Genomic DNA, 27,076 nt, shown 5'->3' on the forward strand with positions numbered 1-27,076 from the left:
CGCTGCCTGTGATTGGCAGACAGGGCACGCCCCCCGACCTGTAGGTCGTGATTGACGTCTCGCAAAGCGCTCTGATTGGCTCAGAGCCTCTTGTGGGCGTGCACAACGCCCTCTGCGTTGATTGACAGCCAGGCGCGCGTTCCTATTCGCTCACACTCCCGGAGGGCGGGGTTAACCCTCCCGCCACTGCCTTGATTGGCAGCCAACTCCGCGCTCCCATTGGCTCCCGTTTTCCCGCCTCCGCCGTGATTGACCCCTCTCCGCGCTCTCCCATTGGCTCTCGGGAGAGCCCCGTGGGCGGGAACAGCGCTGCGCTTTGATTGACAGCACCGCCTCGTCACCCCATTGGCTGGGTGGGAGGCGGGCTCGGCGCTGATTGGCCGCCGCCTCACGGAGGGGGCGGGAGCAGAGGCGCAGCGATGGCGGCGGGGCCGGGAGCGGCGGGCACCGCTCGCGTCTCCTCAGGCCGAGACCTGAACTGCGTGCCGGAGGTGGCCGGAGCGCTGGGGGCCGTGGCCAGGCAGGGGTGAGACCCGGACCCCTAAAAACCCAAAAAACCCCCAAAAATCCCACTCGGGAACCCTTAAAAAGCGACCCCGAAATGCCCCTCGTGTTCCCGGGAGGGCCCAAACGTCCCGCGGCATCCCCGAATTCCCTCAGGAATCCCCCAGATCCCCTTCAGAGAGCCATAAATCCCCTCAGGGATCCACAAAATGTGCTCAGGAACCCTAAAATCCCCTCAGGGATCCACAAATCCCCTCAGGAACCCCCAAATTCCTCCGAATCTCCTCAGAGATCCCCAAATTCCCGCCACATTCCCCCAGATCCCCTCAGATATCCCCGAATCTCCTCAGAGATCCCCAAATTCCCGCCACATTCCCCCAGATCCCCTCAGAGATCCCCGAATCTCCTCAGAGATCTCCAAAATCCCCTCAGAGATCCCAAATCCCCTCAGGGATCCCAAATCCTCTCAGGGATCCCAAATCCCCTCAGGGATCCCCAAATGCCCTCAGGGATCCCCAAATGCCCTCAGGGATCCCCAAATCCCCTCAGGAACCCCCAAAATCCCCTCAGGGATCCCAAATCCCCTCAGGGATCCCCAAAATTCTCTCAGGGATCCCAAATCCCCTCAGGGATCCCCAAATTCCCCTCAGGAATCCCCAAGTCCCCCCCAAATGACCTCCCAGTCCCTCCCAGTTCATCCCAGTCCCTCCCAGTCCCTCCCAGTTCATCCCAGTTTATCCCAGTTTGTTCCCAGTTCATCCCAGTCCCTCCCAGTTCATCCCAGTCCCTCCCAGTCCATCCCAGTAACCCCAGTTTGCTCCCAGGTTCGATTTCCTGTGCATCCCAGTCCCTCCCAGTTTGTTCCCAGTTCCTCCCAGTATAACCCAGTCCCTCCCAGTTTGTTCCCAGTCCCTCCCAGTTTAATCCCAGTCCCTCCCAGTTCATCCCAGTCCCTCCCAGTAACACCAGTATATCGCAGTTTCGATTTCCTTTGCTTCCCAGTCCCTCCCAGTCCCTCCCAGTTTAATCCCAATCCCCTCCCAGTTTGTTCCCAGTTCCTCCCAGTCCCTCCCAGTTTGTTCCCAGTTCCTCCCAGTCCCTCCCAGTCCCTCCCAGTATAACCCAGTAACCCCAGCGTGCCCCAGGTTTGATTTCCTGTGCATCCCAGTCCCTCCCAGTTTGTTCCCAGTCCCTCCCAGTCCCTCCCAGTTTGTTCCCAGTCCCTCCCAGCCCCTCCCAGCCCCTCCCAGTATATCCCAGTCCCTCCCAGTCCCTCCCAGTATATCCCAGTCCCTCCCAGTATAACCCAGTAACCCCATTGTGCCCCAGGTTCGATTTCCTGTGCATCCCAGTCCCTCCCAGTCCCTCCCAGTACCTCCCAGTCTGTTCCCAGTCCCTCCCAGTCCCTCCCAGTCCCTCCCAGCCCCTCCCAGTCCCTCCCAGTTTAATCCCAGCCCCTCCCAGTCCCTCCCAGTTTATTCCCAGTCCCTCCCAGTCCCTCCCAGTCCCTCCCAGTTTGCTCCCAGTCCCTCCCAGTCCCCTCCCAGTACTGTCCCTCCCAGTCCATCCCAGCCCTTCCCAGTCTGTTCCCAGTCCCTCCCAGTCCCTCCCAGTCCCTCCCAGTTTAATCCAGTCCCTCCCAGTTTGTTCCCAGTCCCTCCCAGTCCCTCCCAGTCTGTTCCCAGCCCCACCCAGTATAACCCAGTCCCTCCCAGTCCATCCCAGTAACCCCAGTTTGTGCCCCAGGTTCGATTTCCTGTGCCTGCCCCTGTTCCACCCAGTATAACCCAGTCCCTCCCAGTCCCTCCCAGTCCCTCCCAGTCCCTCCCAGTTTAATCCCAGTCCCTCCCAGTCCCTCCCAGCCCCTCCCAGTCCCTCCCAGTATATCCCAGTCCCTCCCAGTATAACCCAGTAACCCCAGTTTGTGTCCCAGGTTCGATTTCCTGTGCCTGCCCCTGTTCCACCCCCGGCACCGCCGCGAGTTCCGGGCGCAGCCGGCGCGGGCCCGGCCCGGGCCCCAAACCCGCTCGGACCTGGTGCTGGCAGGGAGGGGTGAGCACCTGGGGTATACTGGGGTGTACTGGTTTATACTGGGAGGGGTTTGGGGGGATTAAAAGGGGAAAAAATGGGGGAAAATGGGGGAAAAATGGGGAAAAACTGGGGGAAAAATGGGGGTAAAATGGGGGAAAATCGGTGTTAAAGGCAGATTTTGGTACTGGTTTATACTGGTGCCTTACTGGTTTATACTGGTGTCTTACTGGTTTATACTGGGAGGGACTGGGAACAAACTGGGAGGGACTGGGATCAGACTGGGAGGAACTGGGAACTAACTGGGAAGACTGGGAGAGACTGGGATTAAACTGGGAGGGACTGGGAACAAACTGGGAGGTACTGGGAGAGACTGGGATTAAACTGGGAGGGACTGGGAGGGACTGGGATGCACAGGAAATCAAAACTGGGATAAACTGGGGTTACTGGTTTGTACTGGCAGGGACTGGGAACAAACTGGGATAAACTGGGAGGGGCTGGGAACAAACTGGGAGGGACTGGGAACAAACTGGGAGGGACTGGGAGGGACTGGGAACAAACTGGGAGGGACTGGGATCAAACTGGGAGGGACTGGGAACAGACTGGGAGGGACTGGGATTAAACTGGGAGGGACTGGGAGGGACTGGGATTAAACTGGGATGGACTGGGAGGGACTGGGAGGGGGTTTTGGGGCAATTTTGGGCTTTAAAAGGGGGAAAATGGGGAAAAATGGGGAAAATGGGGGAAAAATTGATATAAAAGGTGGGGTTTGGTACTGGTTTGAACTGGTTTATAGTGGTGCCTTACTGGTTTATACTGGTTTATACTGGGAGGGGATTTTGGGGCTTTTAAAGAGGAAAAAATGGGGGAAATGGGGAAAAATGGGGGGAAAATGGGGAAAATGGGGGAAAATGGGGGAAAATGGGGGAAAATGAGGAGGAAAGGGTTAAAAATGGGCAATGGGGGTTTGGGGTTACTGGTTTGTACTGGTTTATACTGGGAGGGACTGGAGGCGATTTTGGGGCAATTTTGGGGCGATTTGGGGGGAATTTTGGGGGATTTTGAGGGGGAATTTTGGGGTGAATTTGGGATTTTTGGGATGAATTTTGGGCTGAATTTGGGGGATTTTGTGACAAATTTTGGGGTGAAATTGGGATTTTTGGGATGAATTTTGGCATAAATTTTGTGATTTTTGTGATAAATTTTGGGGGATTTTTGAGATGAATTTTGGGGTGAATTTGGGATTTTTGGGATGAATTTTGCGGTGAATTTTGGCATTTTTGGAATGAATTTTAGGGTGAATTTGGGGATTTTTGGGGTGAATTTTGGGCTGAATTCTGGGGTAAATTTTTGGTACTTTTTGGATGAATTTTGGGGTGAATTTTGTGATTTTTGAGATGAATTTTGGGGTGAATTCTGGGATTTTTGGGGTGAATTTTGGGATAAATTTTGATATTTTTGGGGTGAGTTTTGGGGTGAATTCTGGGTTTTTTTGGATAAATTTTGGTATTTTTGGGGTGAATTTTGGGATAAATTTTGGGGTTTTTGTGCTGAATTTTGGGCTGAATTCTGGGGATTTTTGGGATGAATTTTGGGATTTTTGGGATGAATTCTGGGGTGAATTTTTGGTATTTTTTGGATGAATTTTGGGATAAATTTGTGGATTTTTGGGCTAAATTTTCGTATTTTTGTGATGAATTTTGGGGTGAATTTGGGGGATTTTTGTGATGATTTTGGGATGAATTTTGGGCTAAATTTTGGTATTTTGGGGATGAATTTTGGGGTAATTTTTGCAATTTTTAAAATAAATTTTGGGGTAAATTTTGGTATTTTTGGGGTGAATTTTGGGGTGAATTTTTGGGATTTTTGGGCTGAATTTTGGGATTTTTGGGCTGAATTTTGGGGTGAATTTTTGCGATTATTTTAAGATGAATTTTTGGATAAATTTTGGGATTTTTGGGGTGAATTTTGGAGTGAATTTTGGGATTTTTGGGGTGAATTTTAGGCTGAATTTTGGGATTTTTTTTGGGGTGAATTTTCTGATTTTTGGGGTGAATTTTGGGGTGAATTTTGGGATTTTTGGGCTGAATTTTGGGATTTTTGGGCTGAATTTTGGGGACGAATTGGGATAATTTTTCTGATTTTTGGGGTGAATTTTGGGCTGAATTTTCTGATTTTTGGGGTGAATTTTGGGCTGAATTCTGGGGGTTTTTTGGGATAAATTTTCTGATTTTTGGGGTGAATTTTTGGGTGAATTTTTGGTATTTTTGGGCTGAATTTTGGGATTTTTGGGCTGAATTTTGGGGTGAATTTTTGCGATTATTTTAAGATGAATTCTTGGATAAATTTTGGGATTTTTGGGGTGAATTTTAGGGTGAATTTGGGGATTTTTGGGGTGAATTTTCTGATTTTTGGGCTGAATTTTGGGGTGAACTTTCTGATTTTTGGGGTGAATTTAGGGGTGAATTTGGGGTTTTTTTAGGAAGAATTTTGGGCTGAATTTTGTAATTTTTGGGGTGAATTTTGGGATAAATTTTGGTACTTTTGGGTGAATTTTGGGCTGAATTTTGCCCTTTTTGGTGCAGATTGGAACACTCTGATTGTTGGGAAGTTGTCGCCCTGGATCCGCCCGGATTCGCCGCTCGAGCACGTCCGGAAAAACTCCAGAAGGTGAAACTGGGGGATTTTGGGGCATTTTGGGCAATTTTGGGCAATTTTGGGCAATTTCAGCCATTTCGGGAATTTTGGGGAATTTTTGGGAATTTTTTGGGATTTTTTGGGGGATTTTTTTTGGAATTTTTGGAATTTATTTTGAATTTTTTAAGGTTTTTTTGGGAATTTTTTGAGGAAATGTTTGGGAATTTTTAGGATTTTTTGGGATTTTTTGTTTTTGATTTTTAGGGAATTTTTTGGGAATTTTTTGGGGAATTTTTTTGGAATTTCTTTGGAATTTTTGGAGAATTTTTGAGAATTTTTTGAGAATTTTTTCAGAATTTCCTTGGATTTTTTTTAATTTTTGGGGGAATTTTTGGGATTTTTTGAGGAATTTTTCGGAATTTTTTGAGGAATTTTTTGGGGATTTTTTGGGAATTTTCAGGATTTTTGGGGGAATTTTTTGGGATTTTTTGGGAATTTTTAGGATTTTTTTTTTAATTTTTTTTTGAATTTTTGGGGGAATTTTTTAGGAATTTCTTTGGATTTTTTGAGGAATTTTTAGGATTTTTTTTTAATTTTTTGGGGAATTTTTTGGAATTTTTAGGGAATTTTTGAGAATTTTTTGGGGATTTTTTTTAAATTTTTTGGGATTTTTGGGGAATTTTAGGATTTTTTGGGAATTTTTTGGGATTTGTTGCGGAATTTTTTAGGGATTTTTGGAAATTTTTGGGATTTTTTTGGGAATTTTTTAAGGATTTTTCGGGGATTTTTTTTGGGGATTTTTTGTGGAATTTTGGGGAATTTTTTGGGATTTTTTTTGGGGAATTTTTTGAGGAATTTTGGGGATTTTTTTTTGGGATTTTTTTTATTTTTGGGGATTTTTTGGGATTTTCTGAGAATTTTTTGCGAACTTTTTTTGGGATTTTTTGGGGAATTTTTTGGGAATTTTTTTGGGGATTTTTTGAATTTTTTGAAAAAATTTTAGGGTTTTGTTGGGGATTTTTTTGAGGAATTTTTGGGGATTTTTTGAGGAATTTTGGGGAAATTTTTTGGAATTTATTGGGAATTTTTAGGGATTTTTGGGGGATTTTTGGGGGGAATTTTTAGGATTTTTGAGAATTTTTTGGGGATTTTTTGGGAATTTTTGGGTTTTTTTAAGGGATTTTTTAGAATTGTTTTGGGAATTTTTGGAATTTTTGGGGATTTTTTTGGGGATTCTTTTCGATTTTTGGGGATTTTTTGAGAATATTTTGGGAATTTTTTGGGGATTTTTTTGGGGATTTTTTTTCGATTTTTGGGGATTTTTTTGGGGATTTTTTGAGAATTTTTTGCGAATTTTTTTGGGATTTTTTTTTTTTTTGATTTTTTGGGAATTTTTTTGGGAATTTTTTAGAGATTTTTTGGGGATTTATTGAGGAATTTTTTGGGAATTTTTTAGGGATGTTTTGGGGTTTTTTTTGGATATTTGGGGAATTTTTGGGAATTTTTTGGGGATTATGGGGAATTTCTTGGGGAATTTTGGGAATTTTTTAGGAATTTCTTTGGACTTTGGATTCCCCATTTTGAGCTGAATTTTCCCCATTTTCCGCCAAAATTTCCCCATTTTGCCCTGAATTTCCCCATTTTGAGCCGAATTTTCCCCATTTTGAGCCGAATTTTCCCCGTTTTCGCTGCGCTTTCCTCACAATTTCCACACCAAATTTTCACAACCCCCTCAATTCTCCCCCCTGCCCCATTTTGGGTTGAATTTTCCCCATTTTGAGCCAAAATTTCCCCGATTTCCACCAAAATTTCCCCATTTTGAGCCGAATTTTCCCCATTTTGAGCTGAAATTCTCCCCCCTGCCCCATTTTGTGCTGAATTTTTCCCATTTTGGGCTGAATTTTCCCCCATTTTGAGCCAAATTTTCCCCGTTTTCGCTGCGTTGAATTTTGCCCTTTTTGGGTTGAATTTTCCCCCATTTTGAGCCAAAATTTCCCCATTTTGAACCAAAATTTCCCCAATTTGCACCAAAATTTCCCATTTTGAGCCGAATTTTCCCCGTTTTCCACCAAAATTTCCCCATTTTGAGGCGAAATTCTGCCCCTTTTGGGTTGAATTTTCCCCATTTTGGGTCCAATTTTTCCCTTTTTGGGTTGAATTTTCCCCATTTTTCACCAAAATGTCCCCATTTTGAGCCGAATTTTCTCCATTTTGCCCTCAAGTTTCCCCATTTTGAGCCAAAATTTCCCCATTTTGAGCCAAAATTCTGCCCTTTTTGGGTCGAATTTTGCCCTTTTAGGGCCGAATTTTCCCCGTTTTGCACCAAAATTTCCCGTTTTGCACCAAAATTTCCCCATTTTGAGCTGAAATTCTCCCCCCTGCCCCATTTTGGGTGGAATTTTTCCCTTTTTGTGCTGAATTTTCCCCATTTTGAGCCAAAATTTCCCCGATTTGCACCAAAATTTCCCCATTTTGAGCCGAATTTTCCCCATTTTGCTCTCAAATTTCCCCATTTTGAGCTGAAATTCTGCTCTTTTTGGGTTGAATTTTCCCCATTTTGGGTTCAATTTTTCCCTTTTTGGGTTGAATTTTCCCCATTTTGCCCTCACATTTCCCCATTTTGAGCCGAATTTTCCTCATTTTCCCCTCAAATTTCCCCCATTTTGAGCCAAAATTTCCCCGTTTTGCACCAAAATTTCCCCATTTTCCCCTCAAATTTCCCCGATTTCCACCAAAATTTCCCCATTTTGAGCTGAAATTTCCCCAATTTGCCCTCAAATTTCCCCATTTTCCAGCCGAATTTTCCCCGTTTTCGCTGCGTTGAATTTTGCCCTTTTTGGGTCAAAATTTCCCCGATTTCCGCCCAATTTTTGGCTAAATTTTCACAACCCCCTCAGTTCTCCCCCCTGCCCCATTTTGTGCTGAATTTTCCCCATTTTCAGCCGAATTTCCCCCATTTTGAGCCGAATTTTCCCGTTTTCGCTGCGTTAAATTTTGCCCTTTTTGGGCCGAATTTCCCCGATTTCCGCCAAATTTTCCCCGATTTCCACCAAAATTTCCCCGATTTTCGCCAAAATTTCCCCATTTTGAGCTGAAATTCTCCCCCCTGCCCCATTTTGTGCTGAATTTTGCCCATTTTTGGCTGAATTTTCCCCGATTTCCACCAAAATTTCCCCATTTTGGGCCGCAATTCTGCCCCTTTTTGGGTTGAATTCTTCCCTTTTTGGGTCGAATTTTCCCCTTTTTGGGTTGAAATTTCCCCATTTCGAGCCGAATTTTCCCCATTTTCCCCTCACATTTCCCCATTTTGAGCCGAATTTTCCTCATTTTCCCCTCAAATTTCCCCATTTTGAGCCAAAATTTCCCCGTTTTGCACCAAAATTTCCCCATTTTCCCCTCAAATTTCCCCGATTTGCCCTCAAATTTCCCCATTTTGAGCTGAATTTTCCCCATTTTCCCCTCAAATTTCCCCATTTTGAGCCAAAATTTCCCCATTTAGAGCCGAATTTCCCCGTTTTCGCTGTGTTGAATTTTGCCCGTTTTGGGTTGAATTTCCCCCATTTTGAGCCGAATTTTCCCCGATTTCCCCTGGAATTTCCCCATTTTGAGCCGAATTTTCCCCATTTTCCCCTCACATTTAACATTTTGAGCCAAAATTTCCCCAATTTCCACCAAAATTTCCCCATTTTGCGCCGAATTTTCCCCGATTTCCACCAAAATTTCCCCATTTTGGGCCAAAATTTCCCCATTTTGCCCTCACATTTCCCCATTTTGCCCTCACATTTCCCCATTTTCCCCTCAAATTTCCCATTTTGAGCTGAAATTTCTCCATTTTCCCCTCACATTTCCCCATTTTAGGCCAAATTTTCCCCATTTTGAGCCGAATTTTCCCCGTTTTCGCTGCGTCAAATTTTGCCCATTTTGAGCTGAATTTTCCCCGTTTTGGGCCGAATTTTCCCCATTTTTGCTGCGTTCCCGCACAATTTCCACACCAAATTTTCTGAACCCCCTCAATTCTCCCCCCCTGCCCCATTTTGTGCCGAATTTTGCCCATTTTTGGCTGATTTTTCCCCATTTTCCCCCTCAGGCCCTGCAGCAGGAGTTGGATTTCGGGGCCTACCTGGGCCTGGCCGCTCACCTGGTGCCGCTCAGGGGCCCCCACAACCCCAACCTGGCCCGGGGCCTCAGCGCCCACCTGCACAGACGGCCACCACGCCACACAGGTCACTGGTGTATACTGGTTTGTACTGGAGGGACTGGGAGGCTGAAAAATGGGGAAAAAACGGGGAAAAATGGTGAAAAAATGGCGAAAATCGGTGAAAAAATGGCGGAAATAGGGGGGAAAATGGGGAAAATAGGGGGAAAATTGGGTGGGAGAAATGGGGAGGAAAGGGTTAAAGATGAGGGAAATGGGAAGTGGGTTTTACTGGTTTATACTGGGAGGGACTGGGAGGGACTGGGAGGGACTGGGAGGGGGAAAATGGGGAAAAAATGGGGAAAATCGGTGAAAAAGTGGGGAAAATGGGGGGAAAAGGGGGGAAATGGGGATTTGGGGTTACTGGGTTATACTGGGAGGGGTTCAGTGCCCACCTGCACAGCGGCCACCACGCCACACAGGTCACTGGTTTATACTGGTTTATACTGGGAGGGGGGAAAATGGGGAAAAAACGGGGAAAAAACGGTGAAAAAATGGCGAAAATCGGTAAAAAAATGGGGAAAATGGGGGGAAATGGGGAGAAAGGGTTAGGGTTTGGAAAATGGGGGGAAATGGGAACTGGGTTCTACTGGTTTGGACTGGGAGGGACTGGGATATACTGGTTTATACTGGGAAGGGGGAAAATGGGGAAAAAACGGGGAAAATCGGTGAAAAAATGGCGAAAATCGGTGAAAAAATGGCGGAAATAGGGGGGAAAATGGGGAAAAGAGGGGGTAAAATGGGGAAATGGGGACTGGGTTATACTGGTTTGGACTGGGAGGGTTCAGTGCTCACCTGCACAGCGGCCACCACGCCACACAGGTCACTGGGGATACTGGTTTATACTGGTTTATACTGGGAGGCTGAAAAATGGGGAAAAAACGGGGAAAAACGGTGAAAAAATGGAGAAAATCGGTGAAAAAATGGCGAAAATATGGGGAAATTGGGTGGAAAATGAGGGAGAAAGGGTTAAAAATGGGGGAAATGGGGGGAAATGGGAACTGGGGTTACTGGTTTGGACTGGTTTGTACTGGGAGGGGGAAAAATGGGGAAAAACGGTGAAAAAATGGGGAAAATAGGGGGGAAAAATGGGGAAAATAGGGGGAAAATTGGGTGGAAAATGGGGAGGAAAGGGTTAAAAATGGGGGGAATGGGGGGAAATGGGAACTGGGTTATACTGGGAGGGACTGGGAGGGGGAAAAATGGGGAAAAAACGGGAAAAATGGGGGAAAACGGTGAAAAAATGGCAAAAATAGGGGGAAAAATGGGGGAGAAATGGGGGAAATGGGAACTGGGGTTACTGGGTTATACTGGTTTGGACTGGGAGGGGTTCAGTGCCCACCTGCACAGCGGCCACCACGCCACACAGGTCACTGGTTTATACTGGTTTATACTGGGAGGGACTGGGAGGGGAAAAAATGGGGGGAAATGGCGAAAAAATGGTGAAAATCGGTGAAAAAATGGGGAAAATAGGGGGGAAAATGGGGAAAATAGGGGGGAAAATGGGAAGAAAGGGTTAAAAATGGGGGAAATGGGGACTGGGTTATACTGGGTGGAACTGGGATATACTGGGAGGGACTGGGGGGGGGAAAATGGGAAAAAATGGGGAAAAAATGGGGAAAATCGGGTGAAAAAATGGGGAAAATAGGGGGAAAATGGGGAGGAAAGGGTTTAAAAATGGGGGAAATGGGAACTGGGTTATACTGGTTTGTACTGGTTGGGACTGGGATATACTGGGAGGGACTGGGAGGGGGAAAAATGGGGAAAAATGGGGAAAATTGGTGAAAAAATGGCGGAAATATGGGGGAAAATGGGGAGGAAAGGGTTAAAGATGGGGACGAAACGGTTAAAAATGGGAAAAAAGATTTGGGGTTACTGGTTTGGACTGGGAGGGACTGGGAGGGACTGGGAGGGGGGAAATGGGGAAAAAATGGGGAAAAAATGGGGAAAATAAGAGGAAAAATGGCAAAAATATGGGGAAAATGGGGAAGAAAGGGTTAAAAATGGGGAAGAAAGGGTTAAAAATGGGGGAAATGGGATTTGGGGTTACTGGGTTTGAACTGGTTTGTACTGGGAGGAACTGGGAGGGACTGGTTTATACTGGGAGGGGGAAAATGGGGAAAAAATGGGGAAAATAGGGGGGGGAAATAGGGGGAAAATGGGGAGGAAAGGGTTAAAAATGGGGGAAATGGGGACTGGGTTCTACTGGTTTGGACTGGGAGGGACTGGGATATACTGGGATATACTGGTTTATACTGGGAGGGGGGAAAATGGGGGGAAATGGTGAAAAAATGGGGAAAAACAGTGAAAAAATGGGGAAAATCAGTAAAAAATGGGGGAAAATTGGGTGGAAAATGGGGGAGAAAGGGTTAAAGATGGGGGAAATGGGAAGTGGGTTATACTGGTTTATACTGGGAGGGACTGGGAGGGGGAAAATGGGGGAAAATGGGGGAAAAATGGGGAAAATCGGTGAAAAAAATGGCAAAAATAGGGGGAGAAATGGGGGAAATGGGGGGAAATGGGAACTGAGGTTACTGGGTTATACTGGTTTATACTGGGAGGGGTTCAGCGCCCACCTGCACAGCGGCCACCACGGCACACAGGTCACTGGGGATACTGGTTTATACTGGGAGGGACTGGGATATACTGGTTTATACTGGGAGGCTGGAAAATGGGGAAAAAATGGTGAAAAACGGTGAAAAAATGGCGGAAATAGGGGGGAAAATGGGGGAAATAGGGGGGAAAATGGGGAGGAAAGGGTTAAAAATGGGGGAAATGGGGGGAAATGGGAACTGGGTTATACTGGGAGGGACTGGGAGGGGGGAAAATGGGGAAAAAATGGGAAAAAATGGGGAAAATCGGTGAAAAAATGGGGAAAATAGGGGGAAAAATGGGGGAGAAATGGGGGAAATGGGAACTGGGGTTACTGGTTTATACTGGGAGGGGTTCAGTGCTCACCTGCACAGCGGCCACCACGGCACACAGGTCACTGGGAGGGACTGGGATATACTGGTTTATACTGGGAGGGACTGGGAGGGGGGAAAATGGGGAAAAACCGGGGAAAAACGGTGAAAAAATGGGGAAAATTGGTGGAAAAATGGGGAAAATAGGAGGGAAAATGGGGAAAATAGGGGGAAAATTGGGTGGAAAATGGGGACTGGGTTCTACTGGTTTGGACTGGGAGGGACTGGGTTATACTGGGAGGGGGGAAAATGGGGAAAAAACGGGGAAAAACGGTGAAAAAATGGCGAAAAAACGGTGAAAAAATGGCGGAAAATAGGGGGGAAAATGGGGGAGAAATGGGGAAAATTGGGTGGAAAATGGGGGAGAAAGGGTTAAAAATGGGGGAAATGGGAACTGGGGTTACTGGGTTGGACTGGGAGGGACTGGGAGGGACTGGGAGGCTGGAAAATGGGGAAAAACGGTGAAAAAATGGGGAAAATCAGTAAAAAATGGGGTAAATATGGGGAAAATTGGGTGGAAAATGGGGGAGAAAGGGTTAAAAATGGGGGAAAATGGAAAAAAATGGGGGAAAATGGGGAAGAAAGGGTTAAAAATGGGGGAAATGCGGATTTGGGGTTACTGGGTTGTACTGGTTTATACTGGGAGGGACTGGGAGGGGGAAAATGGGGGAAAAACGGGGAAAATCGGTGAAAAAATGGCGAAAATGGGGGGAAAATGGGGAGGAAAGGGTTAAAAATGGGGGGAAATGGGAACTGGGTTATACTGGTTTGGACTGGGAGGGACTGGGTTATACTGGGAGGGACTGGGAGGGGAAAAAATGGGGGGAAATGGGGAAAAAATGGGGAAAATCGGTGAAAAAATGGCAAAAATAGGGGGAAAAATGGGGGAAATGGGGATTTGGGGTTACTGGGTTATACTGGTTTATACTGGGAGGGGTTCAGTGCCCACCTGCACAGCGGCCACCACGCCACACAGGTCACTGGGAGGGACTGGGAGATACTGGTTTATACTGGGAGGCTGGAAAATTGGGGGAAATGGCGAAAAAATGGGGAAAATCGGTGAAAAAATGGGGAAAATCGGGGAAATATGGGGAAAATATGGGGGAAAATGGGGAAATATGGGGAAAATTGGGTGGGAAATGGGGGAAATGGGGATTTGGGGTTACTGGGTTATACTGGTTTATACTGGGAGGGACTGGGAGGGGGTGGAGAGAGAGGAAATGGGGAAAAAATGCGGAAAAATGGGGAAAATAGGAGGAAAAATGGCGAAAATAAGAGGGAAAATGGGGAAAATAGGGGGAAAATTGGGTGGAAAATGGGGGGAAATGGGGGGAAAATGGGAACTGGGTTATACTGGGAGGGACTGGGGTTACTGGTTTGTACTGGGAGGGACTTGGAGGGGGAAAAATGGGGGGAAATGGCGAAAAAATGGCGAAAATCGGTAAAAAAATGGGGAAAATAGGGGGGAAAGTGGGGGAGAAATGGGGGCAATGGGGATTTGGGGTTACTGGGTTATACTGGGAGGGACTGGGGTATACTGGGATATACTGGGAGGGGGTGGAGAGGGAAAAATGGGGAAAAAATGGGGAAAAAATGGGGAAAAAATGGGGAAAATCAGTGAAAAAATGGGGAAAATAGGGGGAAAAATGGTGAAAATAAGAGGGAAAATGGGGAAAATTGGGTGAAAATGGGGAGGAGAGGGTTAAAAATGGGGGAAATGGGAACTGGGGTTACTGGGAGGGACTGGGTTATACTGGGAGGGACTGGGAGGGGGAAAATGGGGAAAAAACGGGGAAAAACGGTGAAAAAATGGGGAAAATCGGTGAAAAAATGGGGAAAATGGGGGGAAAATGGGGAAAATAGGGGGGAAAATTGGGTGGAAAATGGGGAGGAAAGGGTTAAAAATGGGGGAAATGGGGGGAAATGGGAACTGGGTTATACTGGGAGGGACTGGGAGGGGGGAAATGGGGAGAAATGGGGAAAAAACGGGGAAAATCAGTGAAAAAATGGCGAAAATAGGGGGAAAAATGGGGGAAATGGGGACTGGGTTATACTGGTTTATACTGGGAGGGGTTCAGCGCCCACCTGCACAGCGGCCACCACGCCACACAGGTCACTGGGGATACTGGTTTATACTGGGAGGGACTGGGAGGCTGAAAAATGGGGAAAAAACGGGGAAAAACGGTGAAAAAATGGCGAAAATCGGTGAAAAAATGGCAGAAATAGGGGGGAAATGGGGAAGAAAGGGTTAAAAATGGGGGAAATGGGGACTGGGTTCTACTGGGTGGAACTGGGATATACTGGTTTGTACTGGGAGGGGTGGGAGGGGGGAAATGGGGAAAAAATGGGGAAAAAATTGGGAAAATAGGGGAAAATGGGGAAAATATGGGGAAAATGGGGGAGAAATGGGGGGAAAATGGGGAGGAAAGGGTTAAAAATGGGGGAAATGGGGACTGGGTTCTACTGGTTTATACTGGGAGGGACTGGGAGGGGGGAAAATGGGGAAAAAATGGGGAAAATCGGTGAAAAAATGGGGTAAATATGGAGAAAATTGGGTGGAAAATGGGGGAAATGGGGATTTGGGGTTACTGGGTTATACTGGGATAAACTGGGAGGGACTGGGAGGGGGGAAATGGGGAAAAATGGGGAAAATCGGTGAAAAAATGGTGAAAATAGGAGGGAAAATGGGGAAAATAGGGGGGAATGGGGGAAATATGGGGAGGAAAGGGTTAAAAATGGGGGAAATGGGATTTGGGGTTACTGGGTTATACTGGTTTATACTGGGAGGGACTGGGAGGGGGGAAAATGGGGAAAAAATGGGGGAAAAATGGGGAAAATCGGTGAAAAAATGGCGAAAATCAGTTAAAAAATGGGGGAAAATTGGGTGGAAAATGGGGGAGAAAGGGTTAAAGATGGGGGAAATGGGAAGTGGGTTTTACTGGTTTATACTGGGAGGGACTGGGAGGGGGAAAATGGGGGAAAATGGGGGAAAAATGGGGAAAATCGGTGAAAAAAATGGCAAAAATAGGGGGAGAAATGGGGGAAATGGGGGGAAATGGGAACTGAGGTTACTGGGTTATACTGGTTTATACTGGGAGGGGTTCAGCGCCCACCTGCACAGCGGCCACCACGGCACACAGGTCACTGGGGATACTGGTTTATACTGGAGGGACTGGGATATACTGGTTTATACTGGGAGGCTGGAAAATGGGGAAAAAATGGTGAAAAACGGTGAAAAAATGGCGGAAATAGGGGGGAAAATGGGGGAAATAGGGGGGAAAATGGGGGAAATAGGGGGGAAAATGGGGGAAATAGGGGGGAAAATGGGGAGGAAAGGGTTAAAAATGGGGGAAATGGGGGAAATGGGAACTGGGTTATACTGGGAGGGACTGGGAGGGGGAAAATGGGGAAAAATGGGGGAAAAATGGGGAAAATCGGTGAAAAAATGGGGAAAATAGGGGGGAAAATGGGGAGAAATGGGGGGAAATGGGAACTGGGGTTACTGGGTTATACTGGTTTATACTGGGAGGGGTTCAGTGCCCACCTGCACAGCGGCCACCACGCCACACAGGTCACTGGGGATACTGGTTTGTACTGGGAGGGACTGGGAGGCTGAAAAATGGGGAAAAAACGGGGAAAAACGGTGAAAAAATGGCGGAAATAGGGGGGAAAATGGGGAAGAAATGGGGGAGAAAGGGTTAAAGATGGGGGAATGGGAACTGGGTTATACTGGTTTGGACTGGGAGGGACTGGGTTATACTGGGAGGGACTGGGAGGGGGAAAAATGGGGAAAAAATGGGGAAAATCGGTGAAAAAATGGCGAAAATAGGGGGAAAATGGGGAAGAAAGGGTTAAAAATGGGGGAAATGGGAACGGGGTTATACTGGTTTATACTGGGAGGGGTTCAGTGCCCACCTGCACAGCGGCCACCACGCCACACAGGTCACTGGGGATACTGGTTTATACTGGGAGGGGGGAAAATGGGGAAAAAACGGGGAAAATCGGTGAAAAAATGGGGAAAATCGGTGAAAAAATGGGGAAAATAGGGGGGAAAATGGGGAGGAAAGGGTTAAAAATGGGGGAAAGGGGGACTGGGTTATACTGGTTTGTACTGGTTTGGGACTGGGATATACTGGGAGGGACTGGGGAGGGGGAAAAATGGGGAAAAACGGGGAAAAACGGTGAAAAAATGGGGAAAATCGGTGAAAAAATGGCGGAAATAGGGGGGAAAATTGGGTGGAAAATGGGGGAAATGGGGATTTGGGGTTACTGGGTTGTACTGGGATAAACTGGGAGGGACTGGGTTATACTGGGAGGAACTGGGAAGGGAAAATGGGGAAAAAACGGGGAAAATCGGTGAAAAAATGGCGGAAATAGGGGGGAAAATGGGGGAAAATAGGGGGAAAAATGGGGGAGAAATGGGGAGGAAAGGGTTAAAGATGGGGAAATAATGGGAACTGGGTTATACTGGTTTGGACTGGGAGGGACTGGGTTATACTGGGAGGGACTGGGAGGGGGAAAATGGGGAAAAAATGGCGAAAATCGGTGAAAAAATGGTGGAAATAGGGGGAAAATTGGGTGGAAAATGGGGAAGAAAGGGTTAAAAATGGGGGAAATGGGGATTTGGGGTTACTGGGTTATACTGGTTTATACTGGGAGGGACTGGGAGGGGAAAAATGGGTTAAAAATGGGGGAAAATGGGGATTTTGGCCGTAGTTTGTTACTGGTTTGTACTGGTTTGTACTGGGAAGGGGTGGAGAGGGGGAAAATGGGGAAAAAAGGGTTAAAAATGGGATTTTGGGGTTACTGGTTTGTACTGGTTTATACTGGTTTATATCACTATGTATTGTTATATACTGGTTTATACTGGTTTGGACTGGTTTATACTGGGAATTGGGATGAACTGGGAGGGATTTGGGGCCTTTAAAATGGTGAAAAATGGGCCCAAAATTGGGATTTTTTCGGGGTTTTTTCCCCTTTTCCCACCCCATACTGGTTTATACTGGTCCATACTGGTTTATACTGGTTTGTACTGGTTTATACTGGTCCAAACTGGTCCTTACTGGTCCGTACTGGGCAGTTCTGGGTCCAGGTCCCGCTGGTGCCGCCCGAGGATTGCCGCGATGACGTCATCGGGAACGAGGCCCCGCCCACCGGGGGGGACGAGGAGAACACGTGGGAGTGGTGAGGGAAAGGGGGCGGGGCTTAGCGGGCTGTGGGCGGGGCTTGGCTTGGGAAGGGGGCGGGGTTTAGATGGGGTGGATCTTACCGGGCTGTGGGCGGGGCTTGGCTAGGAAAGGGGGCGGGGTTTAGCTGGGTGTGGGCGGGGCTTGGCGATTAAAAGAGAGGAAAAACGGAGATTTTGAGGTAAAAAATGGGGATTTGAGGGAAAAAATGGGGATTTTGGGCAAGATTGGGGGGAAAAAATGGGGATTTTGAGGGAAAAAATGGGGAATTTGGGGTAAAAAATGGGAATTTTGAGGGAAAAATGGGGATTTTGGGGAAGTTTGGGGATTTTTGGGGGGAAAATGGGGGAAAAAATGGGGATTTTGAGGGAAAAAATTGGGATTTTGAGGGGAAAAATGGGAATTTGAGGGAAAAAATGGGGAATTTTAGGGAAAAAATGGGGATTTTGGGGAAGTTTGGGGGGAAAAATGGGGATTTTGAGGGGAAAAATGGGGAATTTGGGGAAAAATTTGGTGATTTTGGGGTAAAAAATGGGGAATTTGAGGGGAAATGGGGATTTTGGGGAAAAATTTGTGATTTTGATGGAAAAATGGGGATTTTGGGGAAGTTTGGGGGAAAAAATGGGAAATTTGAGGGAAAAATGGGAATTTGGGGGAAAAATGGGGATTTTGAGGGAAAAATTGGGATTTTGGGGAAGTTTGAGGGGAAAAATGGGGATTTTGGGGGAAATTATGGGATTTTGAGGGGAAAATGGGGAATTTGAGGGAAAAAATGGGGATTTTGGGGAAGTTTGAGGGGAAATTTGGGGATTTTGAGGGGAAAATGGGGATTTTGAGGGAAAAAATGGGGAGTTTGGGGTAAAAAATGGGATTTTGGGGGAAATTATAGGGATTTTGGGGGAAAACGGGGATTTTGAGGGGAAAAATGGGGAGTTTGGGGGAAAAATGGTGATTTTGAGGAAAATATGGGGATTTTGGGGTAAAATTTGGGGATTTTGAGGGGAAAATGGGGATTTTGAGGGGAAAATGGGGATTTTGGGGAAAAATGGGGATTTTGGGGAAGTTTGGGGTGAAAAATGGGGATTTTGAGGGGAAAAATGGGGAATTTGGGGAAAAATTTGGTGATTTTGGGGGAAAAATGGGGAATTTGGGGAAAAAGTGGGGATTTTGAGGGAAAAAATGGGGATTTTGAGGGGAAAAATGGGGATTTTGAGGGATGTTTGGGGGATTTTGGGAAAAATTGGGATTTTTAGGGAAAAATGGGGATTTTTAGGGAAAAAATGGGGATTTTGGGGAAAATGGGGATTATGGGGGAAAAATGGGGATTTTGAGGAAAATATGGGGATTTTGGGGTAAAATGTGGGGATTTTGAGGGAAAATGGTGATTTTTGAGGGAAAAAATGGGGAATTTGGGGAAGTTTGGGGGGAAAATGGGGATTTTGAGGGGAAATTATGGGAATTTTGAGGGAAAAATGGGGAGTTTGGGGTAAAATGGGGAATTTGAGGGCAAAATGGGGATTTTGGGGAAAAAATGGGGATTTTGAGGGAAAAATGGGAATTTGAGGGAAAAATGGGAATTTGAGGGGAAAATGGGGAATTTGAGGGAAAAATGGGGATTTTGGGGAAGTTTAGGGGGAAAAATGGGGATTTTGAGGGAAAATTATGGGGATTTCTGGGGGGAAAATGGGCGGAAAAATGGGGGGAAATGGGGATTTTTGGGGAAAATTTGGGAGTTTTGGGGGGAAAAAATGGGGGAAAAATGGGAATTTTTGGGTGGATTTTGAGGTAAAAAATGGGGATTTTGGGGAAAAAATGGGGATTTTGAGGGAAAAACAGGGATTTTGAGGGGAAAAATGGGGATTTTGGGGTAAAAAATGGGGATTTTGAGGTAAAAATGGGGATTTTGGGGTAAAAATGGGGATTTTGAGGGAAAAACGGGGATTTTGAGGGGAAAAATGGGGATTTTGGGGAAGTTTGGGGATTTTTGGGGGGAAAATGGGGGGGAAAATGGGAATTTTTGGGTGGATTTTGGGGGAAATTTGGGGGGGAAAAATGGGAATTTTGGTGAAAATTTGGGGGAAAAATGGAAATTTTGGGGTGGATTTTGGGGAAAAATTTGGGGGAAAAACGGGAATTTTGGGGTGGATTTTGGAGACAAAAAAAAGGGAATTTAGGGGAAAATTTTGGGGGGAAATTTGGGGGGAAAATGGGAATTTTGGGGTAAAAATTTTGGGGAAAATCAGGGGAAAATTGGGGGAAAATGGGAATTTTGGGGTCAATTTGGGGATATTTTGGGGTGAATTTGGGCTGAATTTTTGGGGTCAATTTGGGGATATTTTGGAGTGAATTTTGGGCTATTTTGGGGTCAATTTGGGGATATTTTGGGGTGAATTTTGGCTGTTTTGGGGTGAATTTGGGATATTTTGGGGTGAATTTTGGCTGTTTTGGGGTCAATTTTGGGGTGAATTTTGGGCCATTTTGGGGTGAATTTTGGCTGTTTTGGGGTGAATTTTGGGCCATTTTGGGGTAAATTTGGGCTGTTTTGGGGTGAATGTTGGGGTGAATTTTGGGATATTTTGGGGTGAATTTTGGGCTATTTTGGCCATTTTGGGGTGAATTTTGGCTATTTTGGGGTGAATTTTGGCTGTTTTGGGGTGAATTTTGGGGTGAATTTTGGCTGTTTTGGGGTGAATTTTGGGGTGAATTTGGGGCTAATTTTGGGGTGAATTTGGGGCTAATTTGGGACATTTTGGGGTGAATTTGGGGATATTTTGGCTGTTTTTGGGGTGAATTTTGGGATATTTTGGCTGTTTTGGGGTGAATTTTGGAAATTTTGGATATTTTGGGGTGAATTTGGGGCTAATTTCGGACATTTTGGGGTGAATTTTGGCCATTTCGGGTCCCTCAGGTGGCACAAGTTCCGGACTCTGCTCGATTACAACAAACGGGTGGCGCTGGGTAAGGGGCGGGGCTTAGCCCGGAAGGGGCGGGGCTTAGCCCGGAAGGGGCGGGGCTTACAGATATAACGGACATGGCCTGAGAGGGGGCGGAGCTTACAGAAATAACGGACATGGCATAGCTGAGAGTGGGCGGAGCTTACAGAAATAATGGGATGGGCATAGCTGAGAGGGGGCGGAGCTTACAGAAATAATGGGATGGGCATAGATGAGAGGGGGCGGGGCTTACAGAAATAATGGGCTGGGCATAGCTGAGAGGGGGCGGGGCTTGCAGAAATAATGGGATGGGCATAGCTGAGAGTGGGCGGAGCTTGCAGAAATAATGGGATGGGCATAGATGAGAGGGGGCGGAGCTTACAGAAATAATGGGATGGGCATAGCTGAGAGGGGGCGGAGCTTACCTGGGTGTGGGTGGTGCTTACCTTCAAAAAGGGGCGGGGTTTAACTGGATGTGGGTGGGGCTTAAATGGATGTGGGCGGGGCTTATCTTGGAAAGGGGGCGGGGTTTAGCTGGGATGGGGTGTGGCTTACACAGATAAGGGGGTGGGGCTTAGCTGGGATGGGGTGGGGTTTATACTGGTCCATACTGGTCCATACTGGTTTATACTGGTTTATACTGGTTTATACTGGTTTATACTGGGAATTGGGATGAACTGGGAGAGTTTTGGGGCCTTTAAAATGGTGAAAAACGGCCCAAAAATTCGAATTTTTTCGGGATTTTTTCGGGGTTTTTTCTGCATTTCCCACCCCAAACTGGTCCATACTGGTCCATACTGGTTTATACTGGTCCATACTGGGATTGGGATGAACTGGGAGGGATTTGGGGCCTTTAAAATGGTGAAAAATGGGCCCAAAAATTCGAATTTTTTCGGGATTTTTTCGGGATTTTTTTGGGTTTTCCCCCCCATACCGGCCCATACTGGTTTATACTGGTCCATACTGGTTTATACTGGTCTATACTGGTTTATACTGGTCCGTACTGGGAATTGGGCTGAACTGGGAGGGTTTTGGGGCCAATCCAGGGCTCTAAAACGGCCCAAAAAATTCGAATTTTTTTGCGATTTTTTCGGGATTTTTTGGGGTTTTTTCCCTTTTTCCCACCCCAAACTGGTTTATACTGGTTTATACTGGTTTGTACTGGTTTATACTGGTTTATACTGGGATTGGGCTGAACTGGGAGGGATTTGGGGGCCAATCCAGGGCTCTAAAACGGCCCCAAAATTGGGATTTTTTCGGGATTTTTTCGGGATTTTTTCTGCATTTCCCACCCCATACCGGTCCATACTGGTTTATACTGGTTTATACTGGGAATTGCGTTGAACTGGGAGGGGAATGGGGGCCAATCCAGGGCTCTAAAACGGCCCCAAAATTGGGATTTTTTTTTGGATTTTTTCGGGATTTTTTGGGGTTTCCCCCCCATACTGGTCCATACTGGTTTATACTGGTTTATACTGGTCCGTACTGGGAATTGGGACAAACTGGGAGGGTTTTGGAGCCAATCCAGGGCTCTAAAATGGCCCCAAAAATTCGAATTTTTTTGGGATTTTTTCGGGTTTTTTTGGGGTTTCCTCCCCCATACTGCCCCATACTGGTCCATACTGGTTTATACTGGTTTGTACTGGTTTATACTGGTTTATACTGGGAATTGGGACGAACTGGGAGGCTTTTGGGGCCTTTAAAATGGTGAAAAACGGCCCAAAAATTCGAATTTTTTCGGGATTTTTTCGGGATTTTTCTGCATTTCCCACCCCATACCGGCCCATACTGGTTTATACTGGTTTATACTGGTTTGTACTGGGAATTGGGACAAACTGGGAGGGTTTTGGAGCCAATTCAGGGCTCTAAAACAGCCCAAAAATTCGAATTTTTTGGGGATTTTTTCGGGGTTTTTTCCCCATTTCCCACCCCATACTGGTTTATACTGGTTTATACTGGTTTATACTGGTTTATACTGGTTCCCAGCGCTGGAGATCGGCCCGGACCTGCCCTCCCCGGCGGCCCTGGCGCGCTGGCTGGGCGAACCCGTGCGCGCCGCCTTCCTCCCCACCCGCCTCTTCCTCACCAACAAGAAAGGGTTCCCAGTGCTGGCCCGGGGCCACCAGCGCCTGCTGGGACAGCTCCTCAAGGTACTGGTTTGTACTGGTTTGTACTGGGAGGGACTGGGAGGGGTGCGGGGAGGGGCTGGGTGAAATTTGGGGCGATTTGGGGCAATTTTGGGGCTGTTTTGGGGCTCTAAAAGGGTTAAAAATGAGGAAAATTTGGTGTTAAAAGGGATTTGGGGTTACTGGTTTGTACTGGTTTATACTGGTTTGTACTGGTTTGTACTGGGAGGGGTGCGGGGAGGGGCTGGGTGAAATTTGGGGCGATTTGGGGCAATTTTGGGGCTTTTTTGGGGCTGTTTTGGGGCTCTAAAAGGGGAAAAAATGGGGGAAAATGAGGAAAAATGGGGGAAAATGGGGATTTTTTTATATTGGTTTATACTGGTTTGGGACTGGGAGTTACTGGTTTATACTGGTTTGTACTGGTTCATACTGGGAGGGACTGGGAAGGGTTCTGGGGGGTGCTGGGAGGGGCTGGGTGAAATTTGGGGCGATTTGGGGCAATTTTGGGGCTGTTTTGGGGCTCTAAAAGGGTTAAAAATGGGGAAAATATGGTGTTAAAAGGGATTTGGGGTTACTGGTTTATACTGGTTTGGGACTGGTTTATACTGGTTTATACTGGTTTGGACTGGGAGGGACTGGGAGGGGTGCGGGGAGGGGCTGGGTGAAATTTGGGGCGATTTGGAGCAATTTTGGGGCTTTTTTGGGGCTCTAAAAGGGGAAAAAATGGGGAAATTGGGGATTTGGGGTTACTGGTTTGTACTGGTTTGGGACTGGTTTATACTGGTTTATACTGGTTTATACTGGGAGGGGTTTGGGGAGGGGCTGGGTGAAATTTGGGGCGATTTGGGGCAATTTTGGGGCTCTAAAAGGGTCAAAAATGGAGAAAATTTGGTGTTAAAAGGGATTTGGGGTTACTGGTTTGTACTGGTTTATACTGGTTTGTACTGGGAGGGGTTCAGGGGGTCACTGGGAGGGGCTGGGTGAAATTTGGGGCAGTTTGGGGGTGGTTAAAGGGTTAAAAATGGGGAAAAATTGGGGAAAATGGGGGAAAATGGGGATTTGGGGTTACTGGTTTGTACTGGTTTGGACTGGTTTATACTGGGAGGGACTGGGAGGGGTTCAGGGAGGGCCTGGGTGAAATTTGGGTGAAATTTGGGAGATTTTGGGGCTCTAAAAGGGTCAAAAATGGGGGAAAATGGGGAAAAAATGGAGAAAATGGGGATTTGTTTATACTGGTTTGTACTGGTTTGGGACTGGTTTATACTGGTTTGTACTGGGAGGGACTGGGAAGGGTTCAGGGGGGTGCTGGGAGGGGCTGGGTGAAATTTGGGTGAAATTTGGGGCAATTTTGGGGCTGTTTTGGGGCTCTAAAAGGGGAAAAATGGGGGAAAATGAGGAAAAATGAGGGAAAATTTGGATTTTTTTATACTGGTTTGTACTGGTTTATACTGGGATGAACTGGGAGGGATTTGGGGCCTTAATAATGGTTAAAAATTGGCTAAAAATTCGAATTTTTTCGCCATTTTTTCGCGATTTTTTTCGGGATTTTTTCCCCTTTCCCCCCCATACTGGTCCATACTGGTTTATACTGGTCCATACTGGTTTATACTGGTCCATACAGGAAATTGGGATGAACTGGGAGGGATTTGGGGCCAATTCCGGGCTCTAAAACGCCCAAAAATTCGAATTTTTTCGCGATTTTTTCGCGATTTTTTCGGGGTTTTTTGGGGTTTCCCCCCCCATACTGGTTTATACTGGTTTATACTGGTTTATACTGGGAACTGGGATGAACTGGGAGGGTTTTGGGACCAACTGGGAGCGATTTGGGGCCAATTCTGGGCTCTAAAACGCCCAAAAATTCGAATTTTTTCGGGATTTTTTCGGGATTTTTTCCCCTTTCCCCCCCATACTGGTCCATACTGGTTTGTACTGGTCCATACTGGTTTGTACTGGGAATTGGCATTAACTGGGAGGGATTTGGGCTGAACTGGGAGGGATTTGGGACCTTAAAAATGGTTAAAAATTGCCCAAAAATTCGAATTTTTTCGGGATTTTTTCGGGGTTTTTTCTCGTTTTCTCTCTCCATACTGGTCCATACTGGTTTATACTCGTTTTTACTGGTTTATACTGGTTTATACTGGGAATTGGGATGAACTGGGAGGGATTTGGGGCCTTTAAAATGGTGAAAAATGGGCCCAAAAATTCGAATTTTTTCGGGTTTTTTTCTCCTTTTCACCCCCATACTGGTTTATACTGGTTTATACTGGTTTATACTGGGAATTGGGCTGAACTGGGAGGGTTTTGGGCTGAACTGGGAGGGATTTAGGGCCTTTAAAAAGGTTAAAAATTGCCCAAAAATTCGAATTTTTTCGCAATTTTTTCGGGATTTTTTGGGGTTTCCCCCCCCATACTGGTCCATACTGGTCCATACTGGTTTATACTGGTCCATATTGGGAATTTGGACGAACTGGGAGGGTTTTGGGGCTCTAAAATGGTGAAAAACAGCCCAAAAAATTCAAATTTTTCGCGATTTTTTCGGGATCTTTTCAGGATTTTTTGGGGTTTCCTCCTCCATACTGGTCCATACTGGTTTATACTGGTTTATACTGGGAATTGGGCTGAACTGGGAGGGTTTTGGGCTGAACTGGGAGGGATTTGGGGCCTTTAAAATGGTGAAAAACGGGCCCAAAAATTCGAATTTTTTCGCGATTTTTTCGGGGTTTTTTCTCGTTTTCTCTCTCCATACTGGTCCATACTGGTCCATACTGGTCCATACTGGTTTTTACTGGTTTATACTGGGAATTGGGATGAACTGGGAGAGATTTGGGGCCTTAAAAATGGTTAAAAATGGGCCAAAAATTCGAATTTTTTTGGGATTTTTTTGGGATTTTTTCGGGATTTTTTCGGGTTTCCTCTCCATACTGGTCCATACTGGTTTATACTGGTTTATACTGGGAATTGGGATGAACTGGGAGGGATTTGGGCTGAACTGGGAGGGATTTGGGGCCTTAATAATGGTTAAAAATTGGGTAAAAATTCGGATTTTTTCGGGATTTTTTCGCAATTTTTTCGGGATTTTTTGGGTTTTCCCCCCCCATACTGGTCCATACTGGTTTGTACTGGTCCATACTGGTTTATACTGGTTTGTACTGGTCCATACTGGGAATTGGGCTGAACTGGGAGGGATTTGGGGCCTTTAAAATGGTGAAAAACGGGCCCAAAAATTCGAATTTTTTCGTGATTTTTTCACGATTTTTTCCCCTTTCCGCCCCCATACTGGTCCATACTGGTCCATACTGGTTTATACTGGTTTATACTGGTTTATACTGGGAATTGGGCTGAACTGGGAGGGATTTGGGGCCTTAAAAATGGTGAAAAATGGCCCAAAAATTGGCATTTTTTTGGGATTTTTTTTACCTTTTCTCACCCCATACTGGTCCATACTGGTTTGTACTGGTCCATACTGGTTTGTACTGGGAATTGGCATTAACTGGGAGGGATTTGGGCTGAACTGGGAGGGATTTGGGACCTTAAAAATGGTTAAAAATTGCCCAAAAATTCGAATTTTTTCGGGATTTTTTCGGGATTTTTTCCCCTTTCCCCCCCCATACTGGTCCATACTGGTCCATACTGGTTTATATTGGTTTATACTGGGAATTGGGATGAACTGGGAGGGTTTTGGGACCAACTGGGATGGATTTGGGGCCAATTCATGGCTCTAAAACGCCCAAAAATTCGAATTTTTTCGCGATTTTTTCGGGATTTTTTTGGGGTTTCCCCCCCCATACTGGTCCATACTGGTTTATACTGGTTTATACTGGTTTCCCCCGCAGCTGGACGTGCAGATCATCGTGCAGGGCAGCCCCAGGCACGGGGGCCGGCCCCTGGCCGTGTACCTGCAGTACCTGGAGCACCTGGGCCAGCACCGCCCGCCCCCCTCGGCCTACGAGGTCTACGCCAGGGGATACGAGGATTATCTGCAGAGCCCCCTGCAGGTGAGACACCAGTTCATCCCAGTTCATCCCAGAATTTTGGGTCAATTTTTGGCCAATTTTGTGCCAATTTTGTGTCAATTTTTGGGCCAATTGTGGGTCAATTTTTGTCCAATTTTTGGCCAATTCTGGGCCAATTTTGGGTCAATTTTGGGTCAATTTTTGTCCAATTTTGTGCCAATTTTGGGTCAATTTTTGGGTTGATTTTGTGCCAATTTTGGTGGTGATTTTTGTCCAATTTTTGTCCAATTTTTTGGGTGATTTTGTTCCATTTTTTTGCCCAATTTTGTGCCAATTTTTGCCCAATTTTTGGGGTGATTTTGTCCAATTTTTGCCCAATTTTTGGGGTTATTTTTGTCCAATTTTGGCCAATTTTGGGTCAATTTTGTGCCAATTCTGGGTCAATTTTTGGGGTGATTTTTGTCCAATTTTGGATCAATTTTTGGTCAATTTTGGACCAATTTTTGGGTCAATTTTTGTCCAATTTTGAGCCAATTTTGGGCCAATTTTTG

The 27,076-nt window shown here is 46.2% G+C and overlaps 1 protein-coding gene across 1 annotated transcript; it reads left to right on the forward strand.

The window, feature by feature from the left end:
• Nucleotides 1-390: 390 nt before the first annotated feature.
• On the forward strand, nt 391-26,567 carry PRMT5 (protein arginine methyltransferase 5; the record flags this gene model as incomplete). Its single annotated transcript, XM_077173269.1, has 10 exons — nt 391-526; nt 2,438-2,556; nt 5,118-5,203; nt 9,257-9,364; nt 9,760-9,810; nt 16,228-16,269; nt 17,408-17,511; nt 20,422-20,471; nt 22,433-22,596; nt 26,406-26,567. Coding segments are annotated over exons 1-10 (993 nt in total), but the record flags the coding sequence as incomplete, so codon positions are not given.
• Between the last annotated feature and the right edge of the window lie 509 nt (nt 26,568-27,076).

The sequence above is a fragment of the Agelaius phoeniceus genome, unplaced genomic scaffold (assembly GCF_051311805.1).
Source record: "Agelaius phoeniceus isolate bAgePho1 unplaced genomic scaffold, bAgePho1.hap1 Scaffold_499, whole genome shotgun sequence".
Lineage (NCBI taxonomy): Eukaryota > Metazoa > Chordata > Aves > Passeriformes > Icteridae > Agelaius > Agelaius phoeniceus.